General features: G+C 64.0%; 1 protein-coding gene across 1 annotated transcript in view; it reads left to right on the forward strand.

The window, feature by feature from the left end:
* Positions 1–19,518, forward strand: part of ZFPM1 (zinc finger protein, FOG family member 1) — a 36,134-nt gene extending 16,616 nt beyond the window's left edge. The window contains exons 3-10 of the mRNA XM_053952986.1: positions 801–890; positions 10,565–10,698; positions 13,334–13,436; positions 14,521–14,730; positions 15,658–15,888; positions 16,180–16,275; positions 16,360–16,509; positions 16,867–19,518. Of these exons, the coding sequence (XP_053808961.1) occupies positions 801–890; positions 10,565–10,698; positions 13,334–13,436; positions 14,521–14,730; positions 15,658–15,888; positions 16,180–16,275; positions 16,360–16,509; positions 16,867–19,061 (3,209 nt within the window). The 3' untranslated portion in view covers positions 19,062–19,518. The remainder of the gene's footprint in view (positions 1–800; positions 891–10,564; positions 10,699–13,333; positions 13,437–14,520; positions 14,731–15,657; positions 15,889–16,179; positions 16,276–16,359; positions 16,510–16,866) is intronic.
* Positions 19,519–19,696: the final 178 nt, after the last annotated feature.

The raw sequence follows: 19,696 nt of genomic DNA on the forward strand, positions 1-19,696 counted from the left end.
AGCCTGATAATTGGAACAGGGAGGGGACCTGATAACTGGAGCAGGGAAGGGACCCCAGTATCTGAGTCAGGGAGGTCTCCCAGGCAAACTTTGCTCAGTGGTGGAGGGAACTGAGGGCTCTTATCTGATGGGGGAGCCGGGCTGGGGGCGAGGAGCTGGAGCCGGGGCGCGGAGCTGCACCTGGCACTGGCCTGCCTCGATAAAGAGGTGATAGCAGAGATAAGGCCGAGCAGCAATAACGGCCACTAAAGCTTTCAGCGCGATGGATAAAAATCGATATGCCAGGCACTTTGATTTATAGCCAAAAATAATAGGACTTTTATACCCGGTGATTGATTTATTTGATGTTAATCATTGCGCTTATCACCTGTATTAATAATCTCCAATGGCGGTGACGTCACCCCTGGGCGGCCGCGGTGGCGCCGATCGATTGGGCTCCGCGCTGCTCGATCCGCCCGGGACGCCAAGGCAAACATGTACTTTGGGCACTAATCTGCCACACTGTCATATGCAGATTGGCTTTATCAGCCCATCTCCAGCAGCAGTTAATGGAGAAAATAATTGTTATCAAGTTGCTATGAATACGCCACAAATAGAGCCGTGAGGGGAGCGGGGCTGGGCCCGCTGGCGTGGCGTGGCATGGGCGGGCCGGGGCTCTGCGGTGGAGGGGCTTGGCTGGGCCCACGGGGCGTCCCCCCAGGGGGATGTGAATCCCCTCCTTGTGCCCATCCCAGCCCCTGTGGAATGCTGCCTCTGGAATTCCCTGCTCCTGACCCGCTGCCTTCCCCCTCCTGCTGCAGAGTCCAGAGACGCTCCGGAGAGTCCGAAGGAGCCGGAGAAGCCGGATCCTGGAGAGAACCCCCAGGAGCCAGACGCCTGGAATGGGCCAGGTGAGTCTCTGGTGTGGGACTGGTCATCCCACTCCATCTGCTGGATCTGCTGGAGCAGCCCTCCAGCATTCACCTCCTCCTGCAAACACCAGAATGAGGAGGACTGGGAGCACTGGGCAGGCTGCAAACCCCAGAACTCCTGCTGGAGGGGAGGTGTGAGGTGATGGGTGTCATCCCCGACGTCTCCAGGGTGCTTTTGGGATGGTAAAACCATGGATTTGGGAGCAGCAGGGATGCCATCCCCACAGCTGGCATCACGCTCCCTGGCACTGGCAGGGTTTGGGCCCGTCCTGCGTCGCGCCAGGGCACTTCACCAACATCCTGGCAACCACAAGAGCGACGCCGGGGTGGTTTGGTGATGGTTATCAAAACCCCAAGGAGCTAATTCAGCCTCTATCTCCCCCTGGTATCTCCACGCCGGGGCTGTGGGCACCAGGGCACCAGTGAGGCCCTGTGGGCACCCCCAGCCCTATCACCCACTATCTCCAAAGCCACGGGGTTACAGACGTGTGCCACACGGATTCACAGAATCACGGAATGTCTGGGGTTGGAAGGGAGCTCTGGAGCTCATCCAGCCCAAGGCAGGGGCACCTGGAGCAGGTGACCACGTCCAGGTGGGTTTGGGATGTGCCAGCGCTCTGGCCAGTGCCAGTGGCTGTGCCAGTGCTCTGCCACCCTCCAAGGGAAGCTGTCCCTCGTGTTGAGGTGGAACTTCCCGTGGTTTCGTTCGTGGCCATCACTCCTTGGCTGGGGTTGTGGGTTGTTCCGCTGGGAACGGCTCCTGGCAGGTGGATGGGGATGTGACCAGGGGGACCCGACACCACATCTCAGGCTGCTGCTCCTCCCAGGGGAGTGTGGGGCAGCGCTGACCCCGCTCCAGGGCGGCGATGGCCCTTTGGGGATGGACGCACCGGGCAGGTCCCGCTGCAAGGCCAGCGGGCTGCGGGTGCTGCAGGAGCCCTGGGAAGCGGCGCCTGCCAGCGCACGCGCTCCTGCAGCTGCCCAAATCCCCACGGCCCGGCGGGAACCCCGCTCCCCTTCCCGTCGGGGCCGAGGGGAAGCTCCTGCCGACCCCGCTGATATCCCGGCCCTTCCTGCGTGCCGGGCAGGAAGGAGCTGCGAGGCCACCCCCGGCTCCTCCTTATCTGCTCCCAGCCCTTTGCCCCCAGCGCTCCCGGGACCCTGGGGCAGGCTGGGAGGGGGCTGCAGCTCCAACCCCACAGATCCCCCCCCCCCCATTCCCCATTCCCTGCGGGGTCACCACACCCCACTCATCCCGAGCTCCTGAGAGGAGCCGGGCAGCCTGGCTGAGCCCGTGCCTCCCCTTCCCCCTCCCCTCTTGGGGTTTATTTGCATTCTTTATGTAAAAGAGATTTTATTATCGGGCCCCGGCAGCCCCATCTCTATTCTGGTAATTGGAGTGGTATTAATTTCGGCGTGGCTGGGAGTTGCTGGCGCTCCGGCGATGCCGCGCCGATAGGGTGTTCCTCTCGCACCAACCGCCGCGATAGCCCCGGCTATCAGGAGCTCTGCAGGCTCGGCACTTATCGGGGATGGAGCTGGCGAAAAGGGAAGCTCGGAGCAGCCTGAATTTTTCTGCTTTATCTGGCAGGATCCGCCGGGTGTCAGCCGCGAGGATGCGCCGCGCCCGGGGTGGGGGGGGGGGGCTGGCTTTGTTCGCACCCCGCGGGGCCTCCCCGTCCCACGGGGAGTTTTAGGGGGTCACCGGGTCGCCCCCCGCTGTGGGTTGGTGCTCCCAAAGGTCATCCCGCTGCTCCAGAGGGGATGTGGCCCGCCAGGACCTCGCCCTGGGGCTGCCCGGCCCCACGTGGCGGGAGGGAGAAGGAGGATTTTGGTTTAGCTTTGAAATGACCTTGTTCCCTGGAAGGGGGCTGAGGATGATGGGCAAGTTCCCAGGAGCTGGAGGCTGAAATCCCAAACTTGGGAGTCTTTACGGATGTGCCACCCCTTCATCCAGGGTGCTGGGACACCCTGGCTCTGTTCTGCTTGCCAGTGGGATCACGGGATGGAGCATGGCCATGCTTTGTGCTCACTCCATCCTCTGGAGGGGCTGGACACAGGATGTCCATCCTTCCCAAATTCCCCCAAACCTTTCCCCGCAGCCCCCCCATCCGTGCCTCAGGTTTTCAGCTTTCCCACTCCTTTTGCTTTGCCCTGCAGAAGGGTGGGTAGCAGAGAATTTCGGGAGCACCCACAGCCTCCAACTCCCAGGGCTGCCCCATCCCTGCCCAGCCAGCCTCAGCAATTCCAGCCAGCTTTCCCAGAAGGATAAGAGGAAAAACTCTGGCAAATTTCGCATGGGGCAGGGATGCAGCAGAGGAGAGCCCTGCTGAGGAGCAGGCTGCTCAACCTCACGATGAGCCACCAGAGAATTCCCACTGGGAGCTGCCCCTGGGAATCCTGGATTCCTCCCTCTCCACCAGGTGGGATGGAGCTTTTTGCTTTTGTCCTTGTGGGAACACCACAGGCAGGGACAGGATTGGAGGAGCTGTGACCAAACCCAGGGTGGCTTTTTTGTTATCCCACCCATCCGTGTCCCACCTGGGAATCCCCAGGGAATTCCTCACCCCCTTCCCTACATCAGCATCACTGTTTGCAGCTCCACCTTGCTGAGCCCCAAGCCCTGCTGCTTGTCTTGCCTGTTTGGGCTTTATTAAATAATTAATTACTCATTATTAAATATTTAATATTAATATTAATATTTCCTCTGGGTGGTAATGATGGCTCCGGGTTGATCACAGGCCTCAGGCTCCTTTCCTGATCCCCCAAACCCCTCAACCCCCATCCTCCATATCAGGATGGCACAGAGCAACTCCTCTTTTTTTTTTTTTTTTTTTTTTTTTTGGTGCATCTAATTAAAACTCCCAACTCCTTTTTTTTTTTTTTTTTCCCCCCCTTTTCCTCCCAGCTCCCCCTTCCCTTCAGTTGTGTTTATCTCCAGCTTCAATAATCTCCAGCTGCCCAGGGTTTGTCTGGAAACCTCAAGGTTCATTATCGGGGTGAGCAGGGCACAATGGGGGGGACGGCTCGTCCCGGGGGGGGGGGCACGGCCCCCGCCACATCTGCCCCATCCCTCCCCCTCCGCCCTGGTATGTGTGGGTGGGAAAAATTATCCCAGCTATTCCCTTTTATCACTGGGAGCGGAGCAGCAGGGAGTTGTGTCTGTGGGAGATTGCTGGGGGATGGATGGACGTGGGATTCAGGGAATTGGCACCCCCAGAGTCCCAAATCAGGGGGTGCCCAGCACCCTGAAATCCTCCCACCCCCCCCGACGTGCATCCAGCAAATCCTCCTGCCAAGGGCAGCCAAAGGGGTGGGCACCATGCCAGCAGTGATGGTGGCACCTGTCCCTGCTGGGGGATGTCCTCCTGTGCCTGGGGTCACTGCAGGGTGGGGGGGACAGTTTGGGGACACTGATATGGTGAAGGGATGCTCCGACTGCTCTGGGGACGTTGCTGGGTGGAAGGATGACCAGACCGGTTTGGGGACAGTGACAGGGTGGAGGGATGCTCAGGGATTTTGGGGACAGGGTGGAGGGATGCTCAGGGATTTTGGGGACAGGGTGGAGGGATGCTCAGGGATTTTGGGATAGTGTGGAGGGATGCTCAGGGATTTTGGGGATAGTGTGGAGGGATGCTCAGGGATTTTGGGGACAGGGTGGAGGGATGCTCAGGGATTTTGGGATAGTGTGGAGGGATGCTCAGGGTGTTGGGGACAGTGACAGGGTGGAGGGATGCTCAGGGATTTTGGGGACAGGGTGGAGGGATGCTCAGGGATTTTGGGGACAGGGTGGAGGGATGCTCAGAGATTTTTGGGACAGTGACAGGGTGGAGGGATGCTCAGGGTGTTTGGGACAGTGCGGAGGGATGCTCAGGGATTTTGGGGACAGTGACAGTGTGGAGGGATGCTCAGGGATTTTGGGAGCAGTGGCAGGGTGGAGGGATGCTCAGGGATTTTAGGAACAGTGACAGGGTGGAGGGATGCTCAGGGATTTTGGGGACAGGGTGGAGGGATGCTCAGGAATTTTGGGGATAGTGTGGAGGGATGCTCAGGGATTTTGGGGACAGTGACAGGGTGGAGGAATGCTCAGGGATTTTGGGGACAGTGACAGTGTGGAGGGATGCTCAGGGATTTTGGGGATAGTGTGGAGGGATGCTCAGGGATTTTGGGGACAGTGACAGTGTGGAGGGATGCTCAGGGATTTTGGGGACAGGGTGGAGGGATGCTCAGGAATTTTGGGGACAGTGACAGTGTGGAGGGATGCTCAGGGATTTTGGGAACAGTGACAGGGTGGAGGGATGCTCAGGGTGTTGGGGACAGTGACAGGGCAGAGGGAGGGATGCTCAGGCATCTGTTCCCATTTTCCCTGGCATTTTCCAATGTGCACTCTTGTGGTGAGAGCCCTGAGGCTGACACCTCCAGGCTGCTGCTGATTGACAGCTGTCAATCACTCACCTGGCTGCTCTGCCCTGGCTGGATCTGAGGACCGGTGAGGATTTGGGGCTTGGACCCCCCCCTCCTCCATCTGGGTACCCCCTCCCAGGGGTTCTCCCACCCCCCACAGGCACTTGGGGCTGTGGCAGGGACCCCCCCCCCTGCGGTCCCCTCCCCTTTTCCGGACGGGATATCTTCCCTCTGCATCGGCTCCGGGGCCCCTGCATTCCCCTTCCTCCCCTCTCCGCTTCCTGCCCCCCCCAGTGCCCTCTTCCCACTGCCTGGGCACAGCCAGGGGTCCCAGCAGCCCCGGGAGAGGGGACAGGGCAGGGACAGGGTGTCCCTGGCACTGGGGTCCCACCACCCTGGCAGCCCCGGCGCAGCCAGGAAGTTTTCCTCCTTCCCATCCTTCCTGAGTGCTTTCTGGTGTTTTTCCCAGTGTTTATTCCTGTCCCCAGCCCTGTGGTCACAGGTCCCGTGTGTTTCCTGGATGTCCCTTGTGAGGAGGCCCCCTGGGAACAGGGACTGCCTTGGGATGGGGCATGGGAACCCCTTGGGATGAGGTCCCTGAGTGGGGACAGAGCAGGGACGGGGCACCCCTGGCACAGAGGTCCTGGCAGCCCCAGGGAAGCCAGGAAGTTTTCCTGCTTCCCGTCCTCCCTGAACCTTTCCTGATCTTATTCCCGGTGTTCCCATCCACACCCCTGCAGGCACAGTCCCAGTTCTTTCCTGGGATGGGAACCCCTTGCCATGAGGGATGACACCCCTGGGGATGGCAGCACCTCAGGGATGGGGGACCCCCTCCCAGCCCCATCCCAGCAAGGCACAGCAACACCCCAAAGGCAAATGTCCCGGGAATGCTTATCAGCCCATCCTGCAGGGGCAGGGCACCCCAGCTTCCGTGGGGTGATCCCGGGGAACACACGGCACGGCCGCTGCCACCCCGGCGCCAGCGCCGGCCAGCTGTGCCCCGCAGCTGGCGAGCAGGAGCGAGCCCTTTTGGGGTGCAGCCCCCCTGTCCAGCCCCCCCGGGTGCCGGGTGGTGCCCACGGGGCAGGGCCTGGCTGCTCCATTATCCGGGGGCAGGGTTCAGCCCGATAAGGAGTCGCTTTTGGACTCGGGCAGCAAACAATCAATAAGTGGCAAGCGATGGGCAGCAGAGATAAGGGCAGAAATCCCCCCCCCCCACCCCCGGCTCCCGCCCCACTGGGGCGTCCCCAGCACCCCAAACCGGGGGGCAGAGCCCAGCTCTGCCACAGCCATCCCCTCTCCATCCGCAGAGCACGCCCAGGCTGAGCCCAGGCAGGCGCAGCCCAGCAAGGCTCGATTTAAACCCTCCTCACTCCTTTGTCGTCCCCGAGGCTGCCCTGATTACTCGAGCACCCGGGACGGCAAAGCCGGGATAATCTCCTTAGCCCCTTTGGAGAGATTTCCCTTTGTGAGCGGAGGTGAAGAGTGGAGATGCTGCGTGTTCACAGCTTAAGACTCTTCCCAATCGGCTCCCTCCATCTTATCGGAGCGGTGCCATCACATCATTGCAGTAGTTGAGTTGTCAGGATTTATTCCTTCCGCCGCGCTCTCACCGCTTCTAAAAACAGCAGCTGGGGCCGGGACGGGGGGAAATGGGGAGGAATGGGGCTTCTCCAGCTCGGATTCCCCCAGGCAGGAGCAGGAGAGCCATGGGAGGTTGGGTACCCATTGATGGATCCATCCCTCCATCCATCCATCCTTCCATCCCACTGCCAGGCCAGCTCCTGCAGCCGCCCACGTTTGCTCCTGGATTGTTCCAGAGGTGCAGCCACATCCAGGCTCTCCTTGTATGGGGAAGGGCAGAGGGGCCCCAGGCAAACCCACCCATCCCACCCCATCCCATTCCGAGCTGCTCCCGCATCCCTTTGCCTCAGCTGCATCCACAGGACTGGAATCACATCCAAACAAACTGTTCAGCCCCTTAGCAGGAATCTGGAGGTCCACCCACCCACCCATCCATCCCCATTTCCCAGTCTCTCCATCACCAGGGCTGGGTCTGGCGTGCCCCCCAGGCTGGCACAGGGCGCTGAATTTAATCGGAGCAAGGCGGCTGATCCCGGGATGTGATCCCATGACACACTGGTGGCAGTATTTATCCCGATAGTATCCAGGCAGCTGCAAACACTGCAGGGACCTCCGAGCCCAGCTGCCCACTGAGGGGCAGAGCAGTTGGTTTGGATGAGGTTCAAGTCCTCTGGATGCAGCTGAGGCAAAGGGATGCGGGAAGAGCTTGGAATGGGATGGGGATGAGGGATGAGTGGGTTTGTCTGGAGGCCCTCTGCCCTTCCCTCCTGCTCGCTCCCACAGGGAAAGCAAATGGAGGTGCCTGGCTGTGGCTGCATCTCCAGAGCTTCCAGCGCTGCTCCTGGCAGTGCCACTCCTCTCCCTGGCCCTGGGAATGCTGTGGTCACCGTGCCCGTGGGCTCTGGCCGTTCATCTCCATCACACCCTGTGCTGGAGGAAGGCTCAGTGATGCTTCCCTGGAATTGTGCATCCCCACGGGCTTCCTCCCTCCCCTGTGCCCACCCTGGACCCGGGAATGTGGGTGCCAGCCATGCCTGCTTGGCCACGGGGTGGTGACAGGATTAATCTTTGCTCCTGGCACAGCTCAGCCGATTCCCTTGGAATCTCTCGATGGGAAGGCAAGCCGGGAGCAGCCCCGTGTTCCCTCATCCGTGTCACACCAGGCAGGTGCACCTGGCTCTCCGGGGGCTTTTCCTTCCTCCTTCCCTTCCCTTCCTTCCTCCCTGCTGCTTTTCTCTGTGCCCCAGAGCAAACAGGCCGGTCCCTGCCCAATTTGGTTAATGAGCTGGGAGATAAGCCCTGCTCCCTGATAACGAGGGACTGATGGCCAGGTGAGATACCTGGGGGGTGTTCACCTGCCAGGGGATCCCACAGGGAGCTGCAGCTCGAGGACTTTGCTCCAGGACACCCCAGGGGCTGGCAGCAGCTCTTCCCAACCTTGCAGGCAGCGGGATGTGCCTGGATCCACGGTGGGATCGCTCCCTGCGGCCTGGTGGTCCCCACGTGGGGACACAGCTTGCTGCCTTTGGGCTTTGTTCCCAGCGTGGAGCACGCAGCATCTCCCAGGCCTCCCCATCACCTTCCCTGCTCCCACTCAGCAGTGCTGTGTGTTTAGCTGGGGAAAAAAAAAAATCATCTTTTCCCTCCTTTTTTCCCCTCGCTGCGTTAACGTGGGCGCAGCGCTCTGGCAGCATCCCTGGCTGGCCCAGGGACAGCCATCCCGCTGGAGGAGCTCTCAGCACCACAGAGGGGTTCAGCCCCGTCGGTGGGGTTCCAGCACCCCACTTTTGGGTGGGTGGAGGCCGCGGGGCGCTGGCGGGAACGGGGCCAGCTCTGGCAGCACTATTTTTGTCCCCCTGTCTGGAACGGTTTTCTCTTTATCAGCGCCTGCGTGTTTTCTCTGCTGGGGATTGATACACACAAGATGAAGTGCTCTGACATGGGAAGTGTCAGGCGAATGCTCTTATCTCGGAGACATGGTCTCCTGACCCAAACGCCGCTGATTACCAGTGAGACGGGGAAAAGGGGGGGGGGGGCACCGCGGGGGGGGCACCCGCAGGGGGACGCGGCCGTTGGGCTCCGGTCCCCCAAAAGCAGCCGGGATATTTGGGGTGGCAAAGGCAGAGGGGAGCCAGCACTGCTGGGGCTCTGCTGGGGGTTTAGGGGTGCAGGGGAAGGCGGGCAGCTCGGGGATGCTGAGGATGCTGCACCCCAGCAGCACTTTGGGAATCAGATGGGAGGCGCTGGAAATGTGGAATCGTGTGAGGGTCCGACTGCCCCGCTCAGCCCCGAGGCCACTCTGCTCCCTGCCTGCCCCCAGTCCTTCACGGACCCTTCCTCAGGCTCAGTTTGTGCCAGGGAATAAATCCCAACAGCTCCTCAGAGTCCTCATCCCTCCTCCTCCTCCCTGTGCTGAGGTGGGGCTGATGAGGAAACGGGCAGGGGGATGCAGGGCAGGAGGATGCCAGGAATGGGGTGTGCCAGGAATGTGGGGCTGATGAGGAAACAGGCAGGGGGATGTGGGGTGGGAGGATGCCAGGGATGCAGGGCAGGCACTGCCCGTGCCATGCTCATTCCCAAAACCCCTTTGCAGGGATGAGATCCCAGCTAGAAACAGAGCTGGGATCTCCATGGCCAGGGTGGCTCTGGGAGCACGCCGGCTCCAGGGGCTCCCAGGCTGCGGGAGTGGGAAGGGGAGCTGAGGCAGAGCCCGGCACCAGCAGTGCTGGGGCCTGTGGCACAGGGCTGGAGGGTGACAGGGACCAGCCTGGTGACCCCAAACACCTCGGGGAGCCTGGACACCTCCCGGTGGGCGGCGGGTCCTGCCGAGGTGGCAGCGGCTGCTCCCCTGGGACGTGCTCCGAGCAGTGCCCAGTGGCCTGGGGTGGACAGAGGGGACCCGTGGGTGCCGGTGGCACCTGGGCGATGGCAGGTGACACCACCCAGGCGCTCACCTCAGCTCACCCCAGCGCCGGGAGGATCCAGATGTCAGCCCTGCTAATAAACACATCAGATTTCAATCTCCGCAGCCATGGGATCGCTTTATCCTCCCCGCGCTCCCGGCTCCAAAGGCAATTTTGCCTTCAGCCAGCGCAGCCTCCTCCCTGCCCACGGCACCGGCTGCGGCCCCTCGGGGCCGGAGGGGGCTCTTTGTCCTGCAGTGCCGGGCCGGGGGTGACCCCGCGGTGCTCGGAGCGTTCCCGGCCGCAGCACGGGCAGGGCTGGGCTCGCTGTCCCCGGGGAGCAGCTCGGATTTGGGGGGCGGCAGCCGGCGGCGAGGGGCAAGGCAGCACATCCATCTGGGTATTGGTTACCTGCCATCTTATCTGCGCTCCCAAAGACAAAGGCACAGTTAAAACATTTTCGAGCAGCCTTCATAGCGTATTCACATGTTATCTAACCCATTAAACCGGAGCCTTATCAGATAATCAAAGCCATTAAGCCCTGAAGCTGCTGCGACTTCGGGTGCGGGGATGGGAAGCGCTCCTTCCGCTCCCCGGGCCGTGCCGGGACCCCCGGGGCAGGGGCTGGATCCCCCCCTCGGGACACCCAGCAGCAGCTCCCGGCTCCAGCCGGGTGCCCACCCCCCCCAGGATTTGGGGTGCCGCAGGCCGGGGGGGGGTTTGGGGGCGCACCCCGCTGACGCTGTGCGTGTCTCCCCGCAGATGAGCTGGAACTGGAGGTGCAGGATGGGCAGAGACGGGTCCGGAGCCGCCGGAGCCTCCCCGAGGGCTTCTCCTGGGGCCCCTTCCCGGGCAGCATCCACAGCGAGCCGGCGTCGCCGGGGCACGGCGACACGGTAAGGAGCCACCCGCGGGGCAAGTCCTGAGGAAACAAATGCTTTGGGAAGGGATGTCCCTGCCCGAGCTCCTCAGCCCTGGGAATCTCCTGGTCTGAGTGCCCAGGAGGTTTCCCTGCCAGCCCAGGGCGTTCCCACGGGCAGGGGACAGGAGGTTGCCATCCCCTCTGCACTGGCTGCTTGGTGGCACCTGTCTGCTCACAGAGGCGATGGGATCTGGCTTTCCCAGCCCAGATTTGCTCCCTGGGGACGCTGGTGGTGCCTGGAAAGCACCAGCAGCCTTGGGGAAGGGGCAGGAGAGGAGCACTGAGGGGACACTGGGGGCTGGTGGCTGTTGGTGGCCATTAGTGCCATCACCCGGGGGAGCAGCAGAGGAGGGAGGTGTCCACGAGTGTGACTCTGGGTGTTTTCAGGCTCTGGATCCTCCATCCCAGCCACGTCCTTCCCTCCACATCCCCCCCAAGCCACACACAGGCAGCTCCAGCCCAGGATCCTCAAGCCCTGGCTCCATCCCCACCTCTTCCTCCTCCTCTCTCCTTTGCTCTTTTTTTTTTTTCTTTTCTTTTTTTTTTTAAGCTCAGGCCCGTTTATCTTTGCTGAATTAAATCCTTGATTAACCCTTATCTGCCCAGTTTGGCTCCCTATCTCCCGGTTGGCGCCGTGTGTCCAGACACCCGGTACAGGATGATTGATTTCCCGAAGATATGCGCAGCTTTTTTCTGATACTTCATTTATTGTCTAAATATTTTTGCTCCCATTTCAGCAGCTCCCTTATCGAGCCCGGCTGATGATTCCCAGCCCTGCTCTCCTCTGCCACTCTCCTCCCTCCCTATCTCTGCTCGGGGAAGGGAGGAAGGAATTGCAGCCCCATCCCTGATAGGGGCTGTCACCCTCAGGTCCCTTCCTCTTTGTTGCTGGCGGGTGTGGGGGGGGGTGCAGGGGGTCTCCCCCAAATCCTGCCCGGCTCTGCTCTTCATCTCCGTGTGGGAGATGATCCCAGCCTGGGGTTTCGGTGGGAGCTGGGAGCACTGGGTGGCTTTAATACTCCGTGGTGTGGAGCACCATGTGGCCCCATGGCCTGCTGAGGGAGGAGGAGAAAGAACAGGAGGGAAAAGAGCAGCAGGAGGAGGAGGAGGAGAAGGAGGAGGAAGATGCCTACCCGCCCCCACCTGATCCCACAGGGCTCCCCCAAAAGATCCTTGCTCGGGAGGGTGTGGGAGCCCTCTGGCAAGACAGCTCAGGGCTGCCAAGGGAACGTGGAGCCCCTCTGGGACTGTCCCCCGAGTCCATCCGCGGCCGTGTCCCCCCCCAGGCCGGGCTGCAGCGAGGGCAGGGGCCGTGCGGATGCGCCGTCCCGGCGGATGCGGAGCAGATAGGGTTTCCGATGGTTATCAGCCGGTGTGGAGCGACACAGCGACCTCTTTGTTCCAGGGAGAACAAGGAAGGGCTTCACGCCGGGCTGGGGCCGCCGCGGGGAGCCGGGCCGGGCACCCCGGGGTGCTGGGAGCACCTCGGGGCGCTGCAGGGTCCGGGGCAGCGCAGGCAGCCCCTCCATCCAGGGGTACCCGCAGGCGGGAGCAGAATTCCCAAGGGATCCTCCTCTCCCTCCGCCCATGTGGCACCAGCAGTGCCCGTCCCTGGGGGGATGCAGGGGGTCCCAAAGCCCCCAGCCCCATTTCCCGTGTCCACAGGGGCGGGGGGTCCCCCGCCACCATGAGAGGTGTCAGTGTGTCACATCACACCTGTGTGCCAGGGTCACACACGTGTGTCAGTGTGTCACACCTGTGTGCCAGCATCACACACGTGTGCCAATGTTACACACATGTGCCAGTGTGTCACACCCGTGTGCCAGTGTCGCACCCATGTGCCAGTGTCACACCCATGTGCAATTGTGTCACACCCGTGTGCCAGTGTGCCACACCCGTGTGCCAGTGTGTCACATCCATGTGCCAGTGTCACATCCATGTGCCAGTCTGTCACTTGTGTGCCACACCCGTGTGCCAGTGTGTCACACCCGTGTGCCAGTGTGTCACTCGTGTGTCACACCCGTGTGCCAGTGTGTCACACCCGTGTGCCAGTGTGTCACTCGTGTGCCACACCCGTGTGCCAGTGTGTCACACCCGTGTGCCAGTGTGTCACTCGTGTGTCACACCCATGTGCCAGTGTGTCACTCGTGTGTCACACCCATGTGCCAGTGTGTCACACCCGTGTGCCAGTGTGTCACACCCGTGTGCCAGTGTGTCACTCGTGTGTCACACCCGTGTGCCAGTGTCACACACATGCGCTGGGGGCTTTATCACGCTGCCAGCACTCTGCTCCTGGCAGTGATAAGGCCCCAACTGGCTGCGACTGTCAGGCTGACTTGGAGGGTTGGAAATATTGGGATGGATAATTAGATTTCATATCGTTACTGCAGCAGCCATCGGAGGATCAGGGAGATTAATTTCCCCCCCCTTGTGCTCATTAATATTCATTAGAATGCGGGGAGGCTGAGCTGGGCATGGGCTGAGCAGGGAGTGCTGTGACCCCCCCTGGCAGCCCCTCAGTGTGACCCCAGCCCGTTTTGGGGAGCATGTGACCCCCCTGGCAGCCCCTCAGTGTGACCCCGGTGCTGACCCCTGTCCCTGCCCCACAGACCCCCCCCCTGACGCTGGTGCTGGGGGACGAGAGCTGCTGGCTGTCCCTCCTGCCCCTCGTGCCCGGAGAGCCCGATGCCAACGCCGTCATCTACAGGAAGGGTTGGTACTGGGGGCACTGGGGGTGGGAAGGGTCCCCATCCGTGTCCCCTGTGCCAGGGTCTGCTCCCCCTGTGCCACTGCTGGCCGTCCCTGGGCTTGTCCCTGTCCCAGCTTCCCTGGGTGGCTGCAGCCAGCGGGGCTGGGGAGGGTCCCAGCAGGGATGGGCACAGGGATGGGAACAAGGATGGTGTAAAGGATGGGCACAGGGATGGGCACAGGGATGGTGTAAGGATGGGCACAGGGATGGGAGCAAGGATGGTGTAAGGATGGGCACAGATATGGGCACAGGGATGGTGTAAGGATGGGCACAGGGATGGGAGCAAGGATGGATGCAGAGATGGGCACAGGAATGGATGCAGGGATGGTTGTAAAGATGGGCACAAGGATTGGCAGAGGGGTGAGTGCAGAGCTGGGTGTAAGGAAGGATGGGTGCAGGGATGGGCACAGGGATGTCGCAGGGATGGGCACAGGGATGTCGCAGGGATGGGCACAGGGATGGGAGCAAGGATGGTGTAAGGATGGGCACAGGGATGGGCACAGGGATGGGAGCAAGGATGGTGTAAGGATGGGCACAGGGATGGTGTAAGGATGGGCACAGGGATGGTGTAAGGATGGGCACAGGGATGGTGTAAGGATGGGCACAGGGATGGGAGCAAGGATGGTGTAAGGATGGGCACAGGTATGGATGCAGGGATGGTTGTAAAGATGGGCACAAGGATTGGCAGAGGGGTGAGTGCAGAGCTGGGTGTAAGGAAGGATGGGTGCAGGGATGGGCACAGGGATGTCGCAGGGATGGATGCAGGAATGGGTGCAGGGATGGATGCAGGAATGGGTGCAGGGATGGACGCAGGGATGGACGCAGAGATCGCACAGGGATGGGCACTGGGATCTGTGCAGAGATGGGCAGAAGCCGGAGCGGCGGCTCCGGGCGGGCTCTGCGGGGCTCACACGGGCAGACACCGCCATCTCCAGGCCACGGCCGGGAGGAAGCAGCGGCCGCTGCCGGCACGGCGGGGACAGGCCGGGCCGGGCGGGCGGCAGGACGGGATCCAGCGATCCCCGCTCACCGCCGTCCCCTTTCCAGACGAAGCCCTGTGGTGCCGCACGACGCGCACGCTGCGGGAGGACGAGCCCCTGAGCGCCTTCGTGGTGGCAGAGCCGCCGGCTGTCCCCAACCACGGGGTGAAAGCGGAGCCCGGCGAGTCCCCGTACCCGGCGGCGCTGCACTCGGACATCCAGCTGCTGCCACAGCAGGCTGGCATGGCTGCCATCCTGGCCACCGCCGTGGTCAACAGTGAGTTCGGGGACACGCGGGGAGGGACACACGGGAAGGGACATGCAGGGAGGGACATGCAGGGAGGGACAGGAGGGGAGGGACATGCAGAGAGGGTCACGAGGAGAGGGACATGCAGGGAGGGACACACGGGAAGGGACATGCAGGGAGGGACACACAGAGAGGGACACGAGGGGAGAGACATGCATGGAGGGATACACAGGGAGGGACACGCAGAGAGGGTCATGCAGGAAGGGACACGTAGGGAGGGACACGCAGAGAGGGTCATGCAGGAAGGGACACGTAGGGAGGGACACGCAGAGAGGGACACAAGGAGAGGGACACACAGAGAGGGACGTGCAGGGAGGGACACACGGCAAGGGACACGCAGGGAGGGACACACAGAGAGGGACATGCAGGGAGGGACATGCAGGGAGGGACACGCGGCAAGGGACACGCAGGGAGGGACATGCAGGGAGGGACACGTAGGGAGGGACATGCAGGGAGGGACACGCAGGAAGGGACACACAGAGAGGGACATGCAGGGAGGGACACACAGGAAGGGACACACAGAGAGGGACATGCAGGGAGGGACACACAGAGAGGGACACACAGAGAGGGACACGTAGGGAGGGACATGCAGGGAGGGACACACAGAGAGGGACATGCAGGGAGGGACACACGGCAAGGGACACGCAGGGAGGGACACACAGAGAGGGACATGCAGGGAGGGACATGCAGGGAGGGACATGCAGGGAGGGACACACGGCAAGGGACACGCAGGGAGGGACACACAGAGAGGGACATGCAGGGAGGGATACACGGCAAGGGACACGCAGGGAGGGACACACGGCAAGGGACACGCAGGGAGGGACACGCAGCACCGCGGCCCTGCCGGGGCTCCCCAGCCTGTGACACAGCAATGTCCCTGTCCCTTGCTCTCCACAGAGGACGTGTTCCCCTGCAAGGACTGCGGGATCTGGTACCGCAGCGAGCGCAACCTCCAGGCCCACCTGATGTACTACTGTGCCAGCCGGCAGAGCGCCGGCGCCGGCTCCCCCGCCCTGGACGAGAAGCCCAAGGAGACGTATCCCAACGAGAGGGTCTGCCCCTTCCCACAGTGCAAGAAGAGCTGTCCCAGTGCCAGCTCCCTGGAGATCCACATGCGGAGCCATAGCGGTATGGCACGGCATGGCACGGCACGGCATGGAGGCTTTGGGGTGGCAGCATGGTGACCGGTTAGAGGAGGCTGAGCCCAGCCGAGCTGCTGGAGGGGCAGGGAGGATGCAGGGCTGGAGCACACTGAGCAGTGGGATGAGGCTCTCCCCAGCTGGGTCACTGGTTTGGCACAGCTCACTTGTAGGTCTTCCCCCATCTCAGACCTGTAGAGGCAGAGGGAGCTGGCGCTGTGGGTGTCCCCACAGTCCCTGTCCCCCTCCCCTGAGCGCTGAGTGTCCGTCTGTCCGGCAGGGGAGCGGCCGTTCGTCTGCCTGATCTGCCTGTCCGCCTTCACCACCAAGGCCAACTGTGAGCGGCACCTGAAGGTGCACACGGACACCCTGAACGGTGAGTGTCCCACGGGGACAGCCCTGTCCCATTCCAGGGATCCTTCCTGCCCTGCCCGCTCAGCCCGCTGCTCTGTCCCCTCAGGTGTCTGCCACAGCTGTGGCTTCATCTCCACCACGAGGGACATCCTGTACAGCCACCTGGTCACCAACCACATGATCTGCCAGCCGGGCTCCAAGGGTGAGGTGTTCTCACCTGGATCAGCCCTTCCTGCTGCCAAACCCCTCGCTCCTGGTGAGTCCTGGGGCAGTGGCCATGGGGGACACAGGATGGCATCGTCACCGAGGGCTTGTCCCCAGCTGGGTCTGGTGGTGGGAAGGGAGGTGGGGATGGGTCAGTGTCCCTGTGCCAGGACGTTGGGAATGGGGAACAGAGCAGGATCCCTGTGTCAGGGGTGTTGGGAACAGGACATGGCAAGCATCTCTCTGCCAGGATGTGTGCAACAGGGAACGGGGTGAGGATCCTGCCCTGGGGGTGTCAGTAACGGAGGGGCAGGGCACCATCCCCGTGCCGGTGTTCTCGGTGATGCCGGTGCTGATCATCCCTGTGCCGGGGCTGCCGGTGACGCCGTCACCCTCTGTCCCCCTGCAGGGCTGAGCCAGCCGAACAACGCGTCCCTGCGGAAGTGCAGCCTGGGCGCGTTCCTGCCCGAGGCGCTGCCGGCCCTGCCGCAGCACGTGGTGCTGCCCGGCCCCGACACCGCACCGGCACCGCCACCGGCACCGCCCGCCTCGCCCCCCGACCCCAGGGCCGGCAAACTCTCGCCCCCAGCCCAGCCGCAGAACGGGGAAGGGCCTTCATCAGCATCCTCCTCCTCTTCCTCCTCCTCCACGTCCGGCGAGCCCGTGCGCATCAAGGAGGAGCCGGCCGGCAGCCCGGCCAGCGAGGCGGAGGCGCCGAGGAGCGGGGAGGGGGCCGGCAGCCCCGAGGCCGGCTCCCGGACCTCGTCCCCCCGCAGCCTGTCCTCGGCCAAGGTCAAGTCGGAGCTCGCCAGCCCCACGCCGGGCTCCAGCCCCGTGCCCAGCGAGCCGGGGACGGGCACGGCCGGCGGCACCGTCTTCCTCCCGCAGTACGTGTTCGGCCACGAGGCCACGGTGGTGCCGCAGGCGTCGGAGATCCTGGCGAAGATGTCGGAGCTGGTGCACAGCCGGCTGAAGCAGGGCCACGGGGGCGCGGTGCCGCCCGCCATCTACGCGGGCACGCCGGTGCCCAAGGGGGCCACCTGCTTCGAGTGCGAGATCACCTTCAACAACATCAACAACTACTACGTGCACAAGCGCCTGTACTGCTCCAGCCGGCACCTGGCCGAGGACAGCCCCGCCGGGGCACGCAAGCTCAAAGCCCCCCCCGGGGCGCCCAAGGCTCCCCTCGCCCCCGGCACGCTGCTGTCCCCTCCGGCGGGCAACGGGCAGGGCCCGGCAGCGGGGGACGGGGACGCCGGCCGCGACGCCACCCCGCCGGGCACCGCGCCGGAGGGCAAGGCCGAGGAGGGGGGCGCCAAAGCGGGGTCCCCCGAGGCGGAGGGGGGGTCGGGGCGGTGCAGCGAGGACAGCCAGAGCCCGGGCAGCTCGGCGGGGGACGAGGGGGACGAGGACCCCAGCAAGACGCTGTGCGAGGCGTGCAACATCCGCTTCAGCCGCCACGAGACCTACGTGGTGCACAAGCGCTTCTACTGCGCCTCTCGGCACGACCCCCCCCTGCGCCGCCCCGCCGCCCCCAAAGTGCCCTTCCTGCCGCAGCCGCTGCGCACCCGCAAGCGCCGCAAGCTCTACGAGATCCACGGCGCCGCTCGCCGCCCCGCCGAGCCCCCGCCGGCCCCGGAGCCCCCGCCCGCTGAGCCGCCCGCCGCCGCCCCCGAGCCCCGCGCCAGCCCCGACGCCGAGGGTCCCATCGACCTGAGCAAGAAGCCGCGGTGGCAGAGCGAGCCGGCACCGGCACCGGCACCGGCGCTGCTGCCCCTGGCCGACTACCACGAGTGCACCGCGTGCCGCATCAGCTTCAACAGCCTGGACGCGTACCTGGCGCACAAGAAGTACCAGTGCCCGGCCACGCCGCTGCAGCCCCGCACCCTGGAGCACCTGCAGAAGATGAAGGGGGCCATGGCCGCCCCCCTCAAGGGCCGGCGCAGCCCCGGCAGCCCCGGCGAGGGGGACCCCGAAGGAGGGGTGCGGCTGAGGGCGGCCCCGGCGGGGAGCCCCGGCATCCCCTACCCCGGGGCGGACTCGCTGCAGCGTCACCCCAAGGGCTCCCTGCCACCGCCGGGGGCCAAGGGTCCCCTCGCCGCCTGTCCCTACTGTCCCCTCAACGGGGCCATCAAGGGCGACCTCCTCGAGCACTTCCGAAACGCCCACGGGCTCTTCGTGGCCAAGCCGCCGGCGGGGCCCGGGCCGGGGCTCCCGGACGCGCTGGCCCCCGGGGCCAGCAGGACGCCCGAGCCCCCGCTGCCCGCGGCGTCCCCTCCTCGCCCGCCCGCCCCCCGCCTCCGCCGGGACAGCCTGACCGCCAAGGAGGGACGGGACAGCCCCCGGCCCCCCGGCTCCCCCCGGGCCCCCGCCTCGCCCGGAGCCCCCGAGGCGCTGCGGGAAGCCGCCCGCAAGCCCCCCACGCCCCCCGCCTACACGGACAGGGGGGTGCAGACCCCCCCGGCCAAGGCCGTGCCCGGCCCGGTGCCCAACGGCAACCACAGGTACTGTCGCCTCTGCAACATCAAGTTCAGCAGCCTGTCCACCTTCATCGCCCACAAGAAGTATTACTGCTCCTCCCACGCCGCCGAGCACGTCAAGTAACCCCCGCCCTCCCCACCAGAGCCCCCCACCACCGCTCGGGGGGCTGCAGGGGCTGGGGGATGGAACCGGTGCCTGACACCCGCCCTGGGCAGGGGGCGGGGTGATGGAGGACCCCCCACCCAGGAGGGTCCACCGGGGCAGCTTTGGCATCTGGAGCCCCAGAGTTCACCCGGGTTGGGGGGTGAGGACACTGGAGGTGGGGGATCGGCCCCCGCGTGTGCCCCGGGGGGAAACTGAGGCAGCAGGACTGTGCATGGCCCTGCCCTGGGGGCTGTAGTGGGGGCTGTTCCCCGTAGACACTACGGGGCTGGGGTGGGGGCGTGGGGGGCACGGGCTTGGCCCCGGCACCTCAGGAAATCTGGGGGTGCCCCCGCCGCAGAGCGGACCCTGCACGGAGGCAGCCCCGGCAGTGAGGATGGAGCTGCCCCGGGAGCTGTGTGTATAAGTGTGTACAGAAATAAATATGTCTGCTAAACACCTGCGTCGGGTGGGGGACACTGCGGGGGCTGGCACGGCCGCCGGCAGCCCGAGGGGCCGGGCCGGGGGGACACGGGGTGTGCACAGCCACGGGTGACAGCAGGGGCAGGGCATGACGTCCCCACGCTGTCCCCGGGTGGCACCTGGAGCAGCCCGGG

This window comes from Vidua chalybeata, chromosome 11 (assembly GCF_026979565.1).
Source record: "Vidua chalybeata isolate OUT-0048 chromosome 11, bVidCha1 merged haplotype, whole genome shotgun sequence".
NCBI classification, from domain to species: domain Eukaryota; kingdom Metazoa; phylum Chordata; class Aves; order Passeriformes; family Viduidae; genus Vidua; species Vidua chalybeata.